At 44.2% G+C, this 15,082-nt stretch overlaps 2 protein-coding genes across 12 annotated transcripts in view; one reads left to right on the top strand and one right to left on the bottom strand.

Annotated features, from left to right (window-relative positions):
• NENF (neudesin neurotrophic factor) lies at positions 1-8,082 on the bottom strand. 5 transcript variants are annotated; one of them, XM_042789560.1, is made up of 5 exons: positions 8,065-8,082; positions 6,735-7,051; positions 3,616-3,676; positions 2,316-2,419; positions 1-1,667 (listed from the first exon to the last, which is right to left on the bottom strand). In XM_042789560.1, exons 2-5 carry the CDS (start codon positions 6,843-6,845, stop codon positions 1,491-1,493), a joined length of 453 nt encoding a protein of 150 aa, XP_042645494.1. In that variant the 5' UTR covers positions 6,846-7,051; positions 8,065-8,082; the 3' UTR covers positions 1-1,490. The 5 variants fall into 5 exon arrangements, with proteins under 5 accessions (XP_042645494.1, XP_032845150.1, XP_032845148.1 ...); XM_032989259.2 differs by lacking the exon at positions 8,065-8,082 and adding an exon at positions 7,712-7,798; XM_032989257.2 differs by lacking the exon at positions 8,065-8,082 and adding an exon at positions 7,150-7,440.
• Positions 7,589-15,082, top strand: part of PACC1 (proton activated chloride channel 1) — a 21,702-nt gene continuing 14,208 nt past the window's right edge. For 2 of the 7 annotated variants that reach the window (XM_042789556.1, XM_042789558.1), the window contains exons 1-3: positions 7,589-7,717; positions 11,578-11,674; positions 13,300-13,509. In XM_042789556.1, coding sequence (XP_042645490.1) covers positions 7,682-7,717; positions 11,578-11,674; positions 13,300-13,509 — 343 coding nt within the window. In that variant the 5' untranslated portion in view covers positions 7,589-7,681. Of the gene's footprint in view, positions 7,718-8,017; positions 8,114-11,514; positions 11,675-13,299; positions 13,510-15,082 lie in introns of those variants that run through there. The other 5 variants (XM_042789559.1, XM_042789557.1, XM_032989253.2 and 2 more) reach the window with 5 other exon arrangements.

The raw sequence follows: 15,082 nt of genomic DNA on the forward strand, positions 1-15,082 counted from the left end.
TATTTTCTTAGATGCTAAATGATTTATTCCACCCCAGAGCATGGTCCAACAGCAGGGGGTGACCCATGGAGTCCCCTCCTGCAAATTAAGTTGTCTAATGGTAAGACACAGAACAAATTTAGTGTAAAATCTGTAACATTGTGAAAGAAAGGACAAATTAATAGAAACAGCTTTTCTAGTTATTCAACTGACAGGCAGCTGGCCCCTGCAAACCATAAAGTGGAAAATCATCTAATAAAGTCTTTTCTTCCAAGAAAATGGCCAAAATGCTAAAGAAACAGAACAAAATATGGAATTGTATTTTTCTTATATTATTAATACAGAATTGGGAGCAGGTGCTCAGTTTTTCCATGTCAATTCAACCTGTCACAGTGGCAGATATATCCACATACATGACAGTTTACATTCTACTTAAGTTAATGAGAGTCAGTAGTTAGCAGCAATTTATATAGCACATGCTTTTACAGTCCTCTTGTTGCTGAAAGACTGCCAGAGGAACCCGATGGAGGGGGTCTGCTTTCACCCTACAGGATCTGCAGTTTTATATTAAGTTAAAAGGAGGAGGAACGGGTAAATGCACACTTCATTGCAACAGCAATAATGAAGCCAGAGTAAGAACAAAAAAAACCATAACAAATTAAAAATGAGAGCTGAAATTGCAAATACAAAGATGCTAACTATCCACGGAATACTAAACTGCTATAATAAACTGGTGCTGTAAGAGTATGTGGTAAACAGTGGGCTATCATTTCCTTTTTTTTGTCAGAAAAGAGTGGAGGAAGCTAGAAGGAAATCATCATAATCTAATATAGATGACAGCTTTGACAATTACTTTTAAAAATTAAAGTGTCATTTATTCAAAACTAACAAAATAATCTTAATTAAATATCACATTGGCTCTCATGGGGAAAAAAGGTATTTTTTTTCTTCGTTTACAGCTGTAGGCTTTGCATAAATAATCCACAGTAACTGCATTTTAAGAGACTGAGTGGTTTTATATCCAGTATTCTCAAACCTATCAAATATTAAATCCCACAGTGCTTTTTTAAAATGTAAGCCTCTGTTACACCTGTTGTGTACGTGTGATACCTATACTCACTTGAAGCGCAGATGATTGATGTTAGCTGGTCCAGATAATGCATTCACACTTTTCCAATGAGTGGGAAACAACTTGTGATTTACAAAGAGACCAGTCATGTTTCAACTACTAAGAACTTATTTATATCTTTTAAGGAATGTAATTTTACATTACACACTTGTAAACGGGGAAATCTAGGCAGAAAGAACTTTCGTAAGAAATAAGCCCCATAATTAAGAGCAAACAGCCCAAATGCATGACACTAAAGTAGGTGTGTACACACATGTATATTTTCTAAACATAAAATTGACTCATGGTAGCTAGTTGTTGTAACAAACTGCAGAAAATAGGGAGTCAATCTAGTATTCTATTGTGCCTCTCCCTAGGCATTCTCTAGGTACAAAAATGTTCCTCAAAACTCATCTTTAATGTTGAAATGTGGCTGATCTTCAGGTTTAAAGTCTAGATTTGGGCTTCCATCCTCATTCAGAATTCGTCGGGAAGTATAGCCAACAATTGGATATTTGGCCTTATAAACATTATTGAAGATATCATCCAGGGACTTCAGCTCCTCTTCTGTGAGTCCTGTCTAAATGACATATGGAAGTGAAAGTCCTGTCTCAAAGAAATAAAAATCCAGATATTTACATGCATTTTTCTTTTTTACTGATTACTGTAATCCTTAGAGTCAGTTTTTGGGTTTACTTTGCAGAGCATGATTAACAAAACTGATAGTATAACCTGTAAATTTATTCTTTTTATTCAAAAAATTTAGCCTTGACGAGACTTTAATATATTCAGGTCAAACAAACCGTTAATCTCCCTTCATTTTCCCTGCATAAATGAATCACACCTCAAACAAGCAACAACTCACTGCCAGAGTTAGTATCCACTGCCCTGTCAGTGATCCAGGATGCACTAAATCAATTGACAAAGTGATTTACTTTCTCTGGAAGCATCTTTTTAAACAGTAGGTAATTTCCCCTTTACATGCTTACGTAAATTGTATTGACTCCACAGAGGAAAAACTTTCCTCTAAGGCTATTAGCACTGCACCTTTAGAGAGCAGTAAATACAGATCCATTTTATGTATTTGAAGACTACGAATGCATTTTGCTTTTAAAGATGTGAATCATCTTAAACAAATCAGTACAAATAATTTAATATTATCATTCATCATCTTGAAAAAGAATAAAACTTTGCACAATGGCATTAAACTAATAGTCCATTTTCTTACTATGTCATGTGTAAGATCTGCTGGGTCCAGAGACATCTTTGCAACTCCTCTTGTTGAGTCTTTTCCAACCAAAGCATTGTATGGGGCTCCTTTTCCATAAAATTCTGTCAGATCAGGAAAAAAAATAAAATCCAGTGATGATCTGACAATGTACAGGGTGTAGTCAGCCTCTCCTTTTCATCAGCCTGTTACACTTGTCAGTGAACCAAAAGCAACAACTGGAGTCTAAGGCTCTTCTTTCCGAAACTGAGTTTTGACTTGCTACTTTTTGATAATATATCCCAGTCCTTAAAAAAAAAACCCCAAACCTACAAAAAAAAACAGAGGGTGTCGTTATACAATACAACTGTTGAACTCCTATACTGTGGTCTTAAAATTTACCTATTATTCAGGGAGCTGTGCTTTACGTTCTCATGAGAGGTTTGTGGACTCCAGAATTTGCAGTGGCAAGACATGTCTAATTTAGGATTTGAAGATCAGACAATGTGCATGTCCAGACAAGCTACATTAATGAGCTTAGTACAAACAAAGCAACAAGCCATTAGTTTGCTTAGGATGACATTAAGGCAAGTGTCCAGGACCCCCATGGTCTCTTCAAACATTTTACAGCACAGCTGGATTAAGTACCAGGAGTTCAGATTAAAACATCTGCAGTTCTTTGGGAAGGCACAAACAGCAAATACAGCAATAAATGATTTAAGTGTAAATAATCAGACAAGAAGCCTCATGAAGTAAGAAAATTTTCAAGGAGAAAAAAATGACTTAGTTCCCCACCTTCCTTCCAGAATCACAGTCAACTCTTCCAAGAGTTTTGACCAGGCTGTGGGTCAGCACGGGTAGGCAAACACTAGCACAGAAGGCAAAGATGAAGCTGCAGCAATGCTGATACTGCGTAGTGCAGCACAGGTACAGCCAAGTTACCTTCAATCTGGCCAGTCATGTACCCGGGGCAATAAAATGCTGTAGCAGCAGCTTCTATGGGGCCTGACCCCCCCATCTGGCAAGGACTCGGGGGTCTGGGTAGGTGTCTTCAGCTCTTCTGTCGTCAGTGCCCAAACTAACTGGCCTACGCTGGCTCATCCGTCTATGCATACTGTAATCTCAAACCAGTGTAAGTTCTAGACAAAACCTTAATGGGGAAGTGTCAGAGGAGGAAAATCGAGTTTTTAAAAAAAGGAAAAGGTATATTGTTTTTGTTGCAAATGCACTGCAGGCTCCTGATACACTGGGAATATTTAAAAACAAGCAACTAAATAATAGCATGAAAGCAAAGCAGACAGCAGGGGAGAAGCAAGCTCACCTTTTCCAGAAGTGACATCAAACACTACTCCCTTCACTGCCAGGTAAATGGGTTGTCCTTCCTGGAAAGCAAGCCATCAGTGTATCCTCAACACTTCAGCGTAAGCAAAGGCAATTAGTTTTAGCTATGAAATCCATTAGCACTCGGAACACTATGAAGAGAATTAAATTCTCTGTTGTACGAGTGCTCTCGTTTGTGTGTGTGTATACAACCATGCGCGTTATCTCTCTTAAAATTTCTCACTTGTGCTTTAAATTGTTCCTTTTTTTTTTTTTTTTAGGATTTAAGCATATGGAATGAGAGAATCTTTTTAATCTAAACATCACAATCACAGAAGACATTACCCTTTTTCAAGTCTCCTTGTCTGCACACTCATCTGCTTGACGATAATCAACTGCATCTTTCTATTCCTAATGCAGATGTGTATTGCACAAGATAAAAGGGTGTATGCCCAACAGCATTATTTGATTAAGAGAACAACAGATAAATACATAAACACACACAAATCCGATCTGCTGACATCTGGTTTACTTACTAAGCCAGTGCTTCTACTTTGTCTTTTATGCATAAGACGTGGTTTTAGTCAGATGCTGGTTAGTTTCTTGAAAGTATCTAGAGAAGACCCTGAGAAGGTCAGCCAGAAAGTTTTTCAAAAGAGGACTGATGTGTATCAATACAGGACTTTATAGTTTTGAATGTCAAGTTCTGCAGACTTTTCTGCATCACAGGAAGCTAAAAATGCTTAAATGCTTTGTTACTTCTATAATATTGGCAGGGAAAAAGAGGGTGTAAATACATGGTTTAATGAATCATTGAAAGAAAATTACTCTGGCTGCAGTTTATGGTAAACTGAAATGCACTGGCATGACTACCTCGGCAAGCAGGCAACGAATAAAACAGGAACGTGCCATCTAATTGCCTGTACACAACTTCAACGGACCAAAAGCAGCAGCTGCCAGCACGACAGAGGAACAGCAGGCCAGCAACACGCAGATCCCAACAAACTTCTCCCCCGTGCCTACAAAAGCAAGTTATCCCCTCGTTACGGCGAGGGAGGGAACAGCACAGCAGCAGAGCAGGAGCAAACCGAGCCGTAAGGTGCTTTCAGGGCAGGAGGCGGCGGTGGGGGCTGCGCGGTGCGACCCCAGGACGTGGGTGTGTGGGTGTGTGTGGCCCCGGCCCCGGCCCCGGCCCCGGCCCTACCTGCTGCCCGGCGTAGCTGGCCAGCTCGGGCTCGGTGAAGAGCCGCACCGGGGCCTCGGCCGGCGGCCTGAAGCGCAGCTCCGGCTCGGCCGCGGCGGGCAGGGCGCCGAGCAGGGCGGCCAGCAGCACCCGCGCCGCGCCGCCCGCCATGCCGCGCAGGACGGACGGGCGGACAGACAGACGGACGGCCCCGGCCCCGCCTCCAGCCCCCGCCGCAGGCAGCCCCGGGTCCAGCTCGTCCCCCCGCCCCGGGGCAGCCGGGCTCGGATGGCTCCCCCGGCGCCTTGGTGGTTTGGTTGAAGAAAAGTTCGTGGGCAGAGGTTAAGGCGAGGCGCGCACGCACGGAAATGCAACAACAGCTCGGAAAACTACTCCGAGGGGCCCGTCTCCGGAGGCCCGGGGCGGCGGCTGGGGAGCTGCTCCGGGCGGGGTGAGCAGCCTGACAGGCGTCTGCTGCTAAAAGATACCTCCGTTCCCTCCCTCCTTCCCCTCTGAAGTTTCTCTGCTTGCTGGTTTAAACGTTGGTTCACAAAATCGGCACACGTAGGGCAGGCTTCGTCTTTATGGCTTAAACCAGCAAAATGACATCTTTAGCCTAAGGAAGGAGAGACTAAATAGGAAATTTTTAAATGACACGATTTCCCCACGCTATAAATACAGCACAGGAAAACTGGTAGAAGAATAAGCACTTTGATGTTTTTAATTATATTACTTTATAAACTTTTAACCATTTAGATAGACATATCACATCCCTCACTGTAGTGCTGGCAAGTGTGGACTTGAAGGATTTAAAGCCTGGATGTTTGATGCTGTAGCACTCAGCCTTCCTGACCACTGTGCTGTAATTCAAGTCCCTACCTGGTATCTCTGCTTCTTGTGCAGGGCGTTACAGAATCTGAACAGTCCAGAGAAGGATCTGGACAGTAAATAGGAGAGAGAAAGGAGTTTGATCTTTGCTTGAAGGATTGTTTATAAACTCTTTTTGCATGAAATCCATGAGTCCACCCCAGAGGATATGTGCCCCACGTTGCCTGAGGTGACATCCTTTTCCACAGGCTGTCCGAGGACAGTTCAGTCCACGGGTTTAGCAGCGCTGAAGTAGCTAATCCACAGCAACATCTCCATAGTCCCCTTCTCAATGACAAACGCAGCACGAGAGGAGGGATGCCACCGCAGCATGGGGGTGATGACAGATGGGCCACATCCCCTTGTGAGGAGCTGGGCGAGGCCTGCAGGGCCAGGGCACGGGGAAGGTGAGTTGCTGCGGCCGCCCAGGAGCTGACTGCCGCAGGCAGGGCTGGCGCAGCAAGCCAAGTGTTGGTCCTGTTAGGGTGAAGGTTTGCAAGGTCGGTACTGTGATTCCCTGTAAGCCATGAGGTTTGCTTACAGTGCCTAAACAGTAGCTGGGCTTCAGAAGGGGCTCCCCATCCTGGCTGGCCATTTGCTGACTCCACACACCACGAGACAGATAGGAAATGTCAAGCAGAAAAGAGACCTTCAGTAGGGCTTTGGACACAACAGCCCCTGAATGTTCCCGTTACGCACAAGAGTGAGCGCTGGCATTTGCCTGGTTACTCTGCCTGCAAACACCCTGCATGGCTTGCCACAGAGACCCACACTGCTGGGAAATATACAAAACTCTAATTTGTCAGTTTGGTTTAATCACATTATAGATTTACCTTTTATTCTGAAATAATTATTTACTAGCATCACTCCAGGGCTGGGCTGCAAGTGCTGAATACTAGCCAACACCTGCCTGAAGTGTTACTGATTGGGGGGTGAGTTAGAACTTGCCTCTGAGCCAGAGACATCTGAAAAATAAATAACCAGAACTAAAAGATTTTCTTTCTGAAAGGAAAAGGTGTATATTAGGATTGTAGTTGTCAAAGGACTTCAAACCTTGGTCATTAACTTACTAGGTGTGGGTCTTCGCCATAGGGAAGTGATCTACTGAGCAGGGAGTCCACTACAGCGTTGCATCTCAATGCAAGAAATGTTGTGCATGCTTTTTCTTGATGATGAAACATTAACAATTACTTCCACGTGGGGGAAGAAAAACAGCTGTGTAGGTATTTGTGGACGGATGGCTCATGAGTCAGCTCTTACGTGGTTTTGGCTTTTCTCTTCCCAGAGCTCCTCCGCCAGCGCAGTGGGCCTGGGTCCTCGCAGGAGCCCTGCGGAGTTTTTGTCTGGTTGCCACGTGAGTCTGCTGTGGTGGTGTTCTGCTAGTAGCCTTGAACAGCAAGGAAGAAAGATAATTAAAAAAAAAAATATTGCCTGCATCTTGGAGAGAGCTGACAAAATAGATTTAAGTTGCTTTTTCCAACCTACTTGAGTCTAACGTAGGAGAGTTTGTGTTGCAAAGCACATGGTGTAGAAAAGCCCCACATCCCCGTCACCACGCAGCACCCTTCTGTGCTCTCCGCAGAGATAAGTTTTTTATAAACCTTACAAAAAAACTTGCTTACGCGTGCGGCTTTATGCCGCCCAGAGCAAGAGCTCGGCGGGAATTGCTAACCGTGCACCAGCAGCAGATGTGAGACTCAGCTCCTCGACGGCGCTGCAAGATTTGGAGTATCTGCTGCGCTTTAAAGCTCCCGTCCCCCGCAGCCCGGAGGCGGCAGCCCTGGCTGCCCGCCGCTGCGGCGGGGGCTGAGCCGCACAGCCCGGCCCCAACGGTCGCCCGGCGGCCGTTAGCGCGGCGCGCGCCGGACTACGCCTCCCAGCAGCCCCCGCGCCGCTGTGGGGCGGCCAGCAGCCGCCGGGCGAGCGGGGGGTCCCGGCGCCTGCGTGGCCCTGCCCGGGCAGGGCGGCTCGGCTCGGCTCGGCTGGGCTGGGCTGCCTCCCGCTCCCCGCCGATGCCATGCTAAGACCAGAGGTTTCCGCGTCCTACCAGGAGGTACGGGCTAGTGGGCGGCGGGGCAGGGCCCCCGGGCCGGGCATCAACGCCGTCGCCGTGAGCTCATTTCGGGTCCGGTCTCTGGCGGGGCTGGCCGCGTCGCCGCCCGGGGGCGGGGAGCCTGCCTTAGGGAGCGCTCCGCGGCTTAACCGACGACTTCTGGCCCGTCGGTGTCCGCTCGGGCGCGGCCGGGCCGGGCGGGGGTCGCCGCGAGGCCCGTGGGCCGTCCCCCGCCTGCTGCTCGCCCCGGCCCTCCCCCGTGCTGCGGGGGAACCGGCGCGTCAGGTGGCGCCTGCCCTCGCCGGAAAGAAACGGGTGTTCTGGGTGCGCTCAGCGCCGCGTTTTACCTTTCAGCGCGGTTAACAGCACCCGCAGCGGTTCCCTCAAGTGTTTGAGGTAGGTGCAGCTGGCCGGCGAGCTCGGTAACCGGGGCTTTCCTAACAAGGAGACGGGCTGTCGGGCGTGAGAAGCGGCTTCGGTACCAGAGCTCTCAGATGGAAAACTGAAAGCCGCATTATTATCCTGCCAAGAGCCTGAGGCAGCGCCTGGATTGCATGTCAATGTACGGGTTCCGGCAGCCGCAGTGCTTTGCTGGCTCCGATCTCTCGCACTGGCGATACGCGCTATTTGTGCCGAGTTCAGCAGCGGTAGAGACTCGCAGCAGGGCACTTCTGTTTGCATCGTGCAGGCGAAAGGAATGCAGATGTTTGCCTTCCTCTGGATGCGATAGGTAGTTTGGGGGCTCTGTTTTCATACGTTCGAATTTAGTTTAGTACTGCCTGTTTAGCTTCAGCTTCTGTTTTTTTGTGGCAGTCTAGAAGGATTTGGAAGGTGATGAAGCAGTGGACCAGCAAAAGGCCTGTATGGACAAGTTCTCCTTTTATTTAAGAGGGCTTTATCCCATGATCATCAGGATGAAATTAACTCCTGCAAGAGCTCATATGTAGGAGAGGTACTTGAGAGAGTTAATGAAGTTTCATTGATGCCTGAAGTATGGACCAGACTATGCATGTTACACTTCTGCTGTGTGGATCAGCCACCACTGACACTGCTCCGTATGTTTGGGATTGTCCTAAACTGTGGTGCAAGTCTAGATGGTGTGTAAATGCAGCAGCTGTGTTTCCACCCCTTCTCTGGCACCTGGGGCAATCTGTGATGCTCCTGCCCCTAGCAGGGATGCTCAGTTGCCTGAAATTGCATTTTCTGAGCTTTTGTTTGTCCAGTGCTTTTTGGTGTGTGGGACTGAAAAGGAACTGTTGGGTCACAGGCAGGCTCCAGCAGTTGTTCTTCACTCAGCTGTACATGCCCAGCCCACAGGAATGCTGAACAAAGGCCTGTTTCCTGCCCTTGACACCCTATCCTTTCTCTGCATCTGACTGCAAACTTAACTGCTCTGTAGGTTTGTGTTCCTTTGCATTAGCATGATGCTTCAACTCTATCAAAAATAAGATGTAGGAAGAGCTGGCCTGTGAAGGCGAACACCATTGGCGTACACCAGGTTCAATGCTGTCATTTGCCTTGATACAGGGATTTTGTCAAGTGTGAAGAAACTAGAATTGGCTGTTGTGCAGTAATTCTGTGCTGGCTTCCCAGTTGTTATGAGACTGTAGCTCAGTATGTCTGAGTTGTTAAGTTTGTAGGTCTGTGCTGACATGCCTTGTAGAGTTCGTGTGCTGTGCGCTCGGAACGCGGTGGCTGAGATCTGAACAGTGCCAGGCTCTTGGTGGCCTTGGTGGGTTTATGCAACTTCACCTCTTGTCAAGTCAGGTGTTTGGGATTTGCAGTGAAATTAGTTTTTAGGAGGTCTCACACATCAGCTGAAGCTACTCAATGCACCTGAGGCAATGTTAGCACTCCTGCTTTTGACTAGCTGTCCTTCACTGGTTTTGTGTGTGAAAAGCTTATGAAACTGTATCTGTCTTGTGAGCAGAGGTAAGGAAACATAATTGCATATTGCTTGTTTTTTTGTTTCTAAGGAATGCTGAACTGTTACAGTTTTCTGAGTTTTCTTCTCCTAGGTGTTGAAGAGTCACTTTAGGTCCTCTTAGGAGGATAAGAGTTGTTGCATTTTGTGTTCTTGTTTAAACTCATGTTGGGATCTCTTTGTTATCAGGAATAGAATTTGCTTACCCGCTGCCTAACTTGAGTGGACAAGGTGCCTGTTCCAGTGGAACTGTGGCTGAACCAGAGAGGTGTGGGAATCAGCTGAGAAACCGCAGTGATGACTTTGTAACCTATGTTAACTTTTGGGATCAGCTCTGGAATGAGGAATTTGCATGGGGATAATTTGAACTGGCTTCTTAGTTGATTTAGTTTAACCAGTGCAAGAGGTTCAATGAATACTCTTCTTGTGTCAGAATAGCTTCCTTTGGGTCAGGTAAACAAATAAAACTAGTGTGTTTCTACAAAAAGGAGCAGAGTGTTAAGTTTCCCCTTATTTTATGAAGATAATTGGAAAAAAAAGTATCTTTGGTTGGATCCTTGTAGAGTCTCCTGCAAATGAGAGGAGTTTAGCTTATTAGTTACCTGTTCACTCCATGCCTCACACCATGGCAAATCATGCTTTATTTATGTGCAAAGCATTTAAAAACAACTGGGTAACTGCTTTCAACTAGCTTTGCATGGTTGGAAATGAATACGGCAGTACAGCAGGAGGTGATGGAGACTTTACGTCAGACTTTGAAGATGTGAAATGAGTGGACTCTTTCCTAATAAGTGCAAATGATGATTTGTTAATGGTATAATGATTTAAATACTGAATTAAAGTAGGGTGAAATAAAAGCACTTCCTTATGGATACACGCACTTTACTGTTGAGTAAGTTGGGGGTGTAAAGTTCAATAGCGTTCAGTATGGCTGCTGCATTAACTGTGCCCTCATTTTCCTTGAAATAGGAACAAAGCTAATCTTCCTTACCTAATTAGGTGGGTGATGCTGAGTGTTTAGCTTGGACAGTTACTGTGTAACACACAACGTGCTGCAAGTTTATGCCCCCTTTGCCTTGCTGTAATTTATATGTCAGTCCCTGCCACAAAAGAAATTTGGAAAACATACAGGAGATACTTTATATAAAAAGTTTAATGCTTCATGATCTCATGTGATGCCTATCTGATGTGACAAGCTTCTGACTTTGGTGGAAGTGTCTTGGCAGTTTGGGCCCAGAGCTCTGAATAGCAAAACAAGAAAACATCTGGTCTCTGTTGCTGTTTTAGAAACACTGGAATACTACTAATTAGTTGCATAACTTCTAATATATAATAATATGTAATGTGAGCTCAAATAAGTACCAGAAATGTAGGGATGTTTGTTTGTCTTGTAATGACCCACCTACCGATGTAGCTGAGACTACATTTGAGTTACTTGTCCTAATACCTGTCAAAATGCAACTTGCTCTTTTTGCACCTCTTTATTAAGAAGTGCTAATGTTCTGTTTGCTGGTATGTGCTCTGGTTTGTTTATGCCTAAAAATATGTTCTTGAGTGACAGAATGAAGTTCCTGCTTATTTCAGAGGGCATTGTCCTAATTGGGGGTTTAAAGTGAGCTGAAGCTGCCACAGAAACAATTACTTTGGTCTTGAAAGAAAACGTGATGCTGTTGTTGAAGCAGCAGGGTAGAAGTAGGTTAAATTTAATGTGCCATCTTTCTCTTTTTGCAGCATGCAAGTCAATTAATTTTTAGCTGTAGGTGTACATAAATTTGGCTCTTGTTCACAAGTGGAACAGATGTTGGGTGCTCTTGGACTGGGGGCATTTTTTTGTGTGTTTGGTTAGTTGGAGCCTCTTCTATTTGTACCATAGAAATTCCAGCAATTGCAAGTTGAGAGCATGTTTGGAAATTGAACCACTGTTTTAACTACACAGCTGAGTGAAGATGTGGAGAGAGTATCTGAAAACCCAACAGATGAGAGAGAAGGAGAGATGGAAGTTCATGAAGATGCCAGCTCTGTTATTTTACCAGGTGAGAACTAGTGACGCAGAAATTGCCAATTTTAAGTTCCTGATAAGCTGCTTCTGTGTGTGGGTTTGGTGGTTGGCTATTGTGTTTTTTTTATTGCAGTTCTGAAAGAAAACAAAACACTAAATTACTTATTTTGGGGAATAAGTACTGATGGAAAGTCAAGGAGTTTTTCCAGGGATTGAGATGAGAACATTTCTTTGTCATGAGCTGTGTGTGCTCAATCGAAGAAGATTTAGCACATCTAGTTCTGAGATAGCAGAGTATGTCATCTTCCTTTATGTTGTCTCTTACCTGAGTTGCAGTGTCTGTGATGGCAGTGGATTGCGAGCAAAGTCTGTGCCAGATTTACATGAGCAAGATGCAATATTGAACGGATATGCTTTTAAACAGATTATAGTTAGACTGTTCAGACCTGCTTTTGGTGAGTGCGGGGCAGTGTTAAATGGGCTTATTGCAGCTCAGATGTAGACATTAAGGTAAGCCAATCTGAAATGAGTAAATGTTTTGCAGCTGTTCAAGACATACTTGGTTTAGTAGTAGAACTTTATGCGTATCAGTGTCCTAATTTCCTTGGCTGCCATCTCCTGGCACATAACTTGGGAACATGTGTGTGACAGTGGACCTTTGTAAGAGCTAATGTGTTCAGTAGGATTTACTAAAAGGCTAGTGTTTGCTGTAGCAAGGAACAAACACCAAACCCTGCTATTACAGTTAAAGGGCAGAGTGTGGCACAGCCTGACTCATTAGATTACACCACACAGAAGAGTCAGTGTAAAATATGCCTACTTATCTCCTTTCATATGCTGGGGTGTAATGTTCCTTTTGTGTGTTCAGCTGTATATCGCTCGCAGTTGAAACATGACGTGTAACTCGAGAGTACGTGAACTTTTCCTTACAAGTATTGCCAAAAGAAATGGCGAATGCAGGGAGTATGGGGAAAGCAGTCTGTGTGCAAGTGAGACTAGCGTGAAGATCTTCAGAGAATAAGCTTTGAAGGCAAGGAAACTGTGAGAGAATTGGCTTGGTCTTTTTCTAGCTGTAACTGAAAGAATCCTTTTGCAAAACTGTACATAGTATGCACAAGGTATTATGAACCAGAGTCCAAAAATGGGAGGGTAACAAATAAGTATCTAGTGACTTTTGCCGTGGTGGAGATGCAATGCAGATAGCAGTTTAAGAGCATTAGAATATTAGATCTCCCTGCTGATGCATGTGCTGACTGTATAAGAATCACTTCAGACTGGGAGGAGGGGAGAAAGGAATTATTTTTTCCAGGAGGAAACATTGACCATCAATGGATGTTTTTTTCACGTGAACTTTGAACTTTGTTTCTGAGTTGTCCTTCTTGAAAATAAACCTTGTTTCCTGCCTGCCCTGTGCTTAAGCAGTGTGCCAAATTCAATATGTGAAAGAGGCACAATCTTTGGGTGATTATGCCTCGTGCTTGAGAAAGAAGTATCTGTCTGACTGATGGTCAAAACCAGCAGTAGTTGTGTTTTTTTTGCATCAAGCTGAGTTTGAGGCTTACTTTCCTCTTAAATGATTGATCATTAAATGAACACTATGTAAATTCAGCCCAAATATCTGTGTTTTAAAGTCCTAATCCATATTCTGTTTGGTTCCAGATAGTGAACTGGGTACCACTGCCCCTTCTTTGCGTTTCAGCAAGACCTGCCTAAAGAATGTTTTTTCAGTAATTCTCCTGTTTATTTATCTGCTGCTCATGGCTGTAGCTGTGTTCCTTGTCTACCAAACCATCAGTGACTTCAGGGAGAAGCTCAAGCACCCTGTCATGTCTGTCTCTTACAAGGAAGTGTCCTTGTATGATGCACCTGGTAAGACCGGTAACAAACAAAATGGGTTAAATTCTTGACATTTATCTTCGATTTAAATTTGTGCTGTTGATTCTTCAGGGCCCAGAGTGCATATAATGCTTTGACTTAGGTCTCTCACTTCCTCTTTTTTAATCTATGTTGTGTTGACTTTGCGCAGAAATATTAATATTGTACAGGAGATTTTGGGAACTTTCATGCCAATAACATGAATGACAGTAGCTGTGGAGCATTATGCAACAGTTGATAGATAAGTAGGGTTTTCAGACTCTAGAATGAGTCCTCTTTCAGGGAAAGATGACAAATCCTTATGGAAATATTCCCAGAACAGAACTGTTCCAGCAGGGTAGCACATAGGATGTGTATCAGGACCTCAGTGCTGCACTGGACAGTGAGATACTGGTGACAGTAAAGAAGGTGAATTTCTCAAACCAACTTCAAAATAACCACAATGCCACTTTCTGCTTCTGTTCTGAATTGTTTACAACTTGGTGTTACATCAGTAGGCAATGAAAATGTGATGTGGCTGCAGGGAACAATGTTGGCGTGAAAATGCAGTGTGGCATCAGAAAACTGTTGCAGTTTGCAGGAGGGATTATGCCACAGATACATTTTTGAATAGCGAATTCTATAATTTTTTTAAAATTATCCAGTAACCATTCACAAATAGATCTGTGGTAGGTCAGTTTCCAGTTTAAAAATAACACTTTTGTTTGAAGTGTTATCACATGTTATCAATAACCACTCCAGTAATTGTGGCTGAAAGGTGAGTGTTTCAATTTGTTGCTATATTCCTGTAGTTGTTTTCCTGAATAGTCAGGCTTAGCTTTGCAAGTAGGTCCTTGTGTTTGGACTATGTGGATCGGACTGTAAGAACAGGCTTTTCCCTTTTTTGTCCTTTTCTCACGTGAGCTTTTCATACAGCAACAGGAAGAAAATGTCATTTAAAGAAGCAAAGCAACATATGTATAAACCCAAAAGTACTGACAGGGATCCCTGCCAGATCAGAAAACCTAAATTAATGTAGGGCTTTGCTTTGTTGCTCTGTTAAACTGATGAGATGGCAAGTTGCAAGCATGGAGCACTGAAGAAAGGGATAAAGCATTTTTAGGCTGATATATATTGACTGCTTTGACATCTCGCATTTTGGTGGACAGGTCATCTTAGTTGTGTGAGTTAATAATATCTAATAACTCAAATCATACTGTTGGTAGTTGGTCTAGATTATCTTCAAGCAAGCTTGTTTCCAATAATAAATGTGGCATATGTGGCATAACAGGATTTTGGGGTTTGGGCCATGTATTTTGCTAGCCTTCTACAGCTGAGGTGTCTGAGGTTCTTTTAATGCATGCTGTTGGTCTGAAATGGTAGATTTGTGGTGTATATGAATTCCCACACAGGTGAAGTAGTAGCCTGCCTACCCAGTGATAGAAGTAGATAGGGGATGGTAACAGTATTTGGTGATGGCTTTGATTTTTATTACTGTATTCAGTGAACAGATGCTACATGTTCTGAAGAGCATCTTTTCACTTTTGTTAGATCAGACAGTAATATTTGATCTGTCGTGTGTAGTACC

Source organism: Tyto alba, unplaced genomic scaffold (genome assembly GCF_018691265.1).
Source record: "Tyto alba isolate M040663 unplaced genomic scaffold, T.alba_DEE_v4.0 Super-Scaffold_16, whole genome shotgun sequence".
In the NCBI taxonomy this organism is placed as follows: Eukaryota; Metazoa; Chordata; class Aves; order Strigiformes; family Tytonidae; genus Tyto; species Tyto alba.

What these genes read in the sequence shown, in the direction of transcription:
- NENF (XM_032989256.2), bottom strand. Translation starts at nt 4,968, where the DNA reads ATGGCGGGCGGCGCGGCGCGGGTGCTGCTGGCCGCCCTGCTCGGCGCC. An exon ending in CCAGCTACGCCGGGCAGCAG is followed by an intron (nt 3,677 to 4,818) that starts GTAGGGCCGGGG and finishes CTTGCTTTCCAG; the next exon opens with GAAGGACAACCCATTTACCT. An exon ending in TGATGTCACTTCTGGAAAAG is followed by an intron (nt 2,420 to 3,615) that starts GTGAGCTTGCTT and finishes CTGATCTGACAG; the next exon opens with AATTTTATGGAAAAGGAGCC.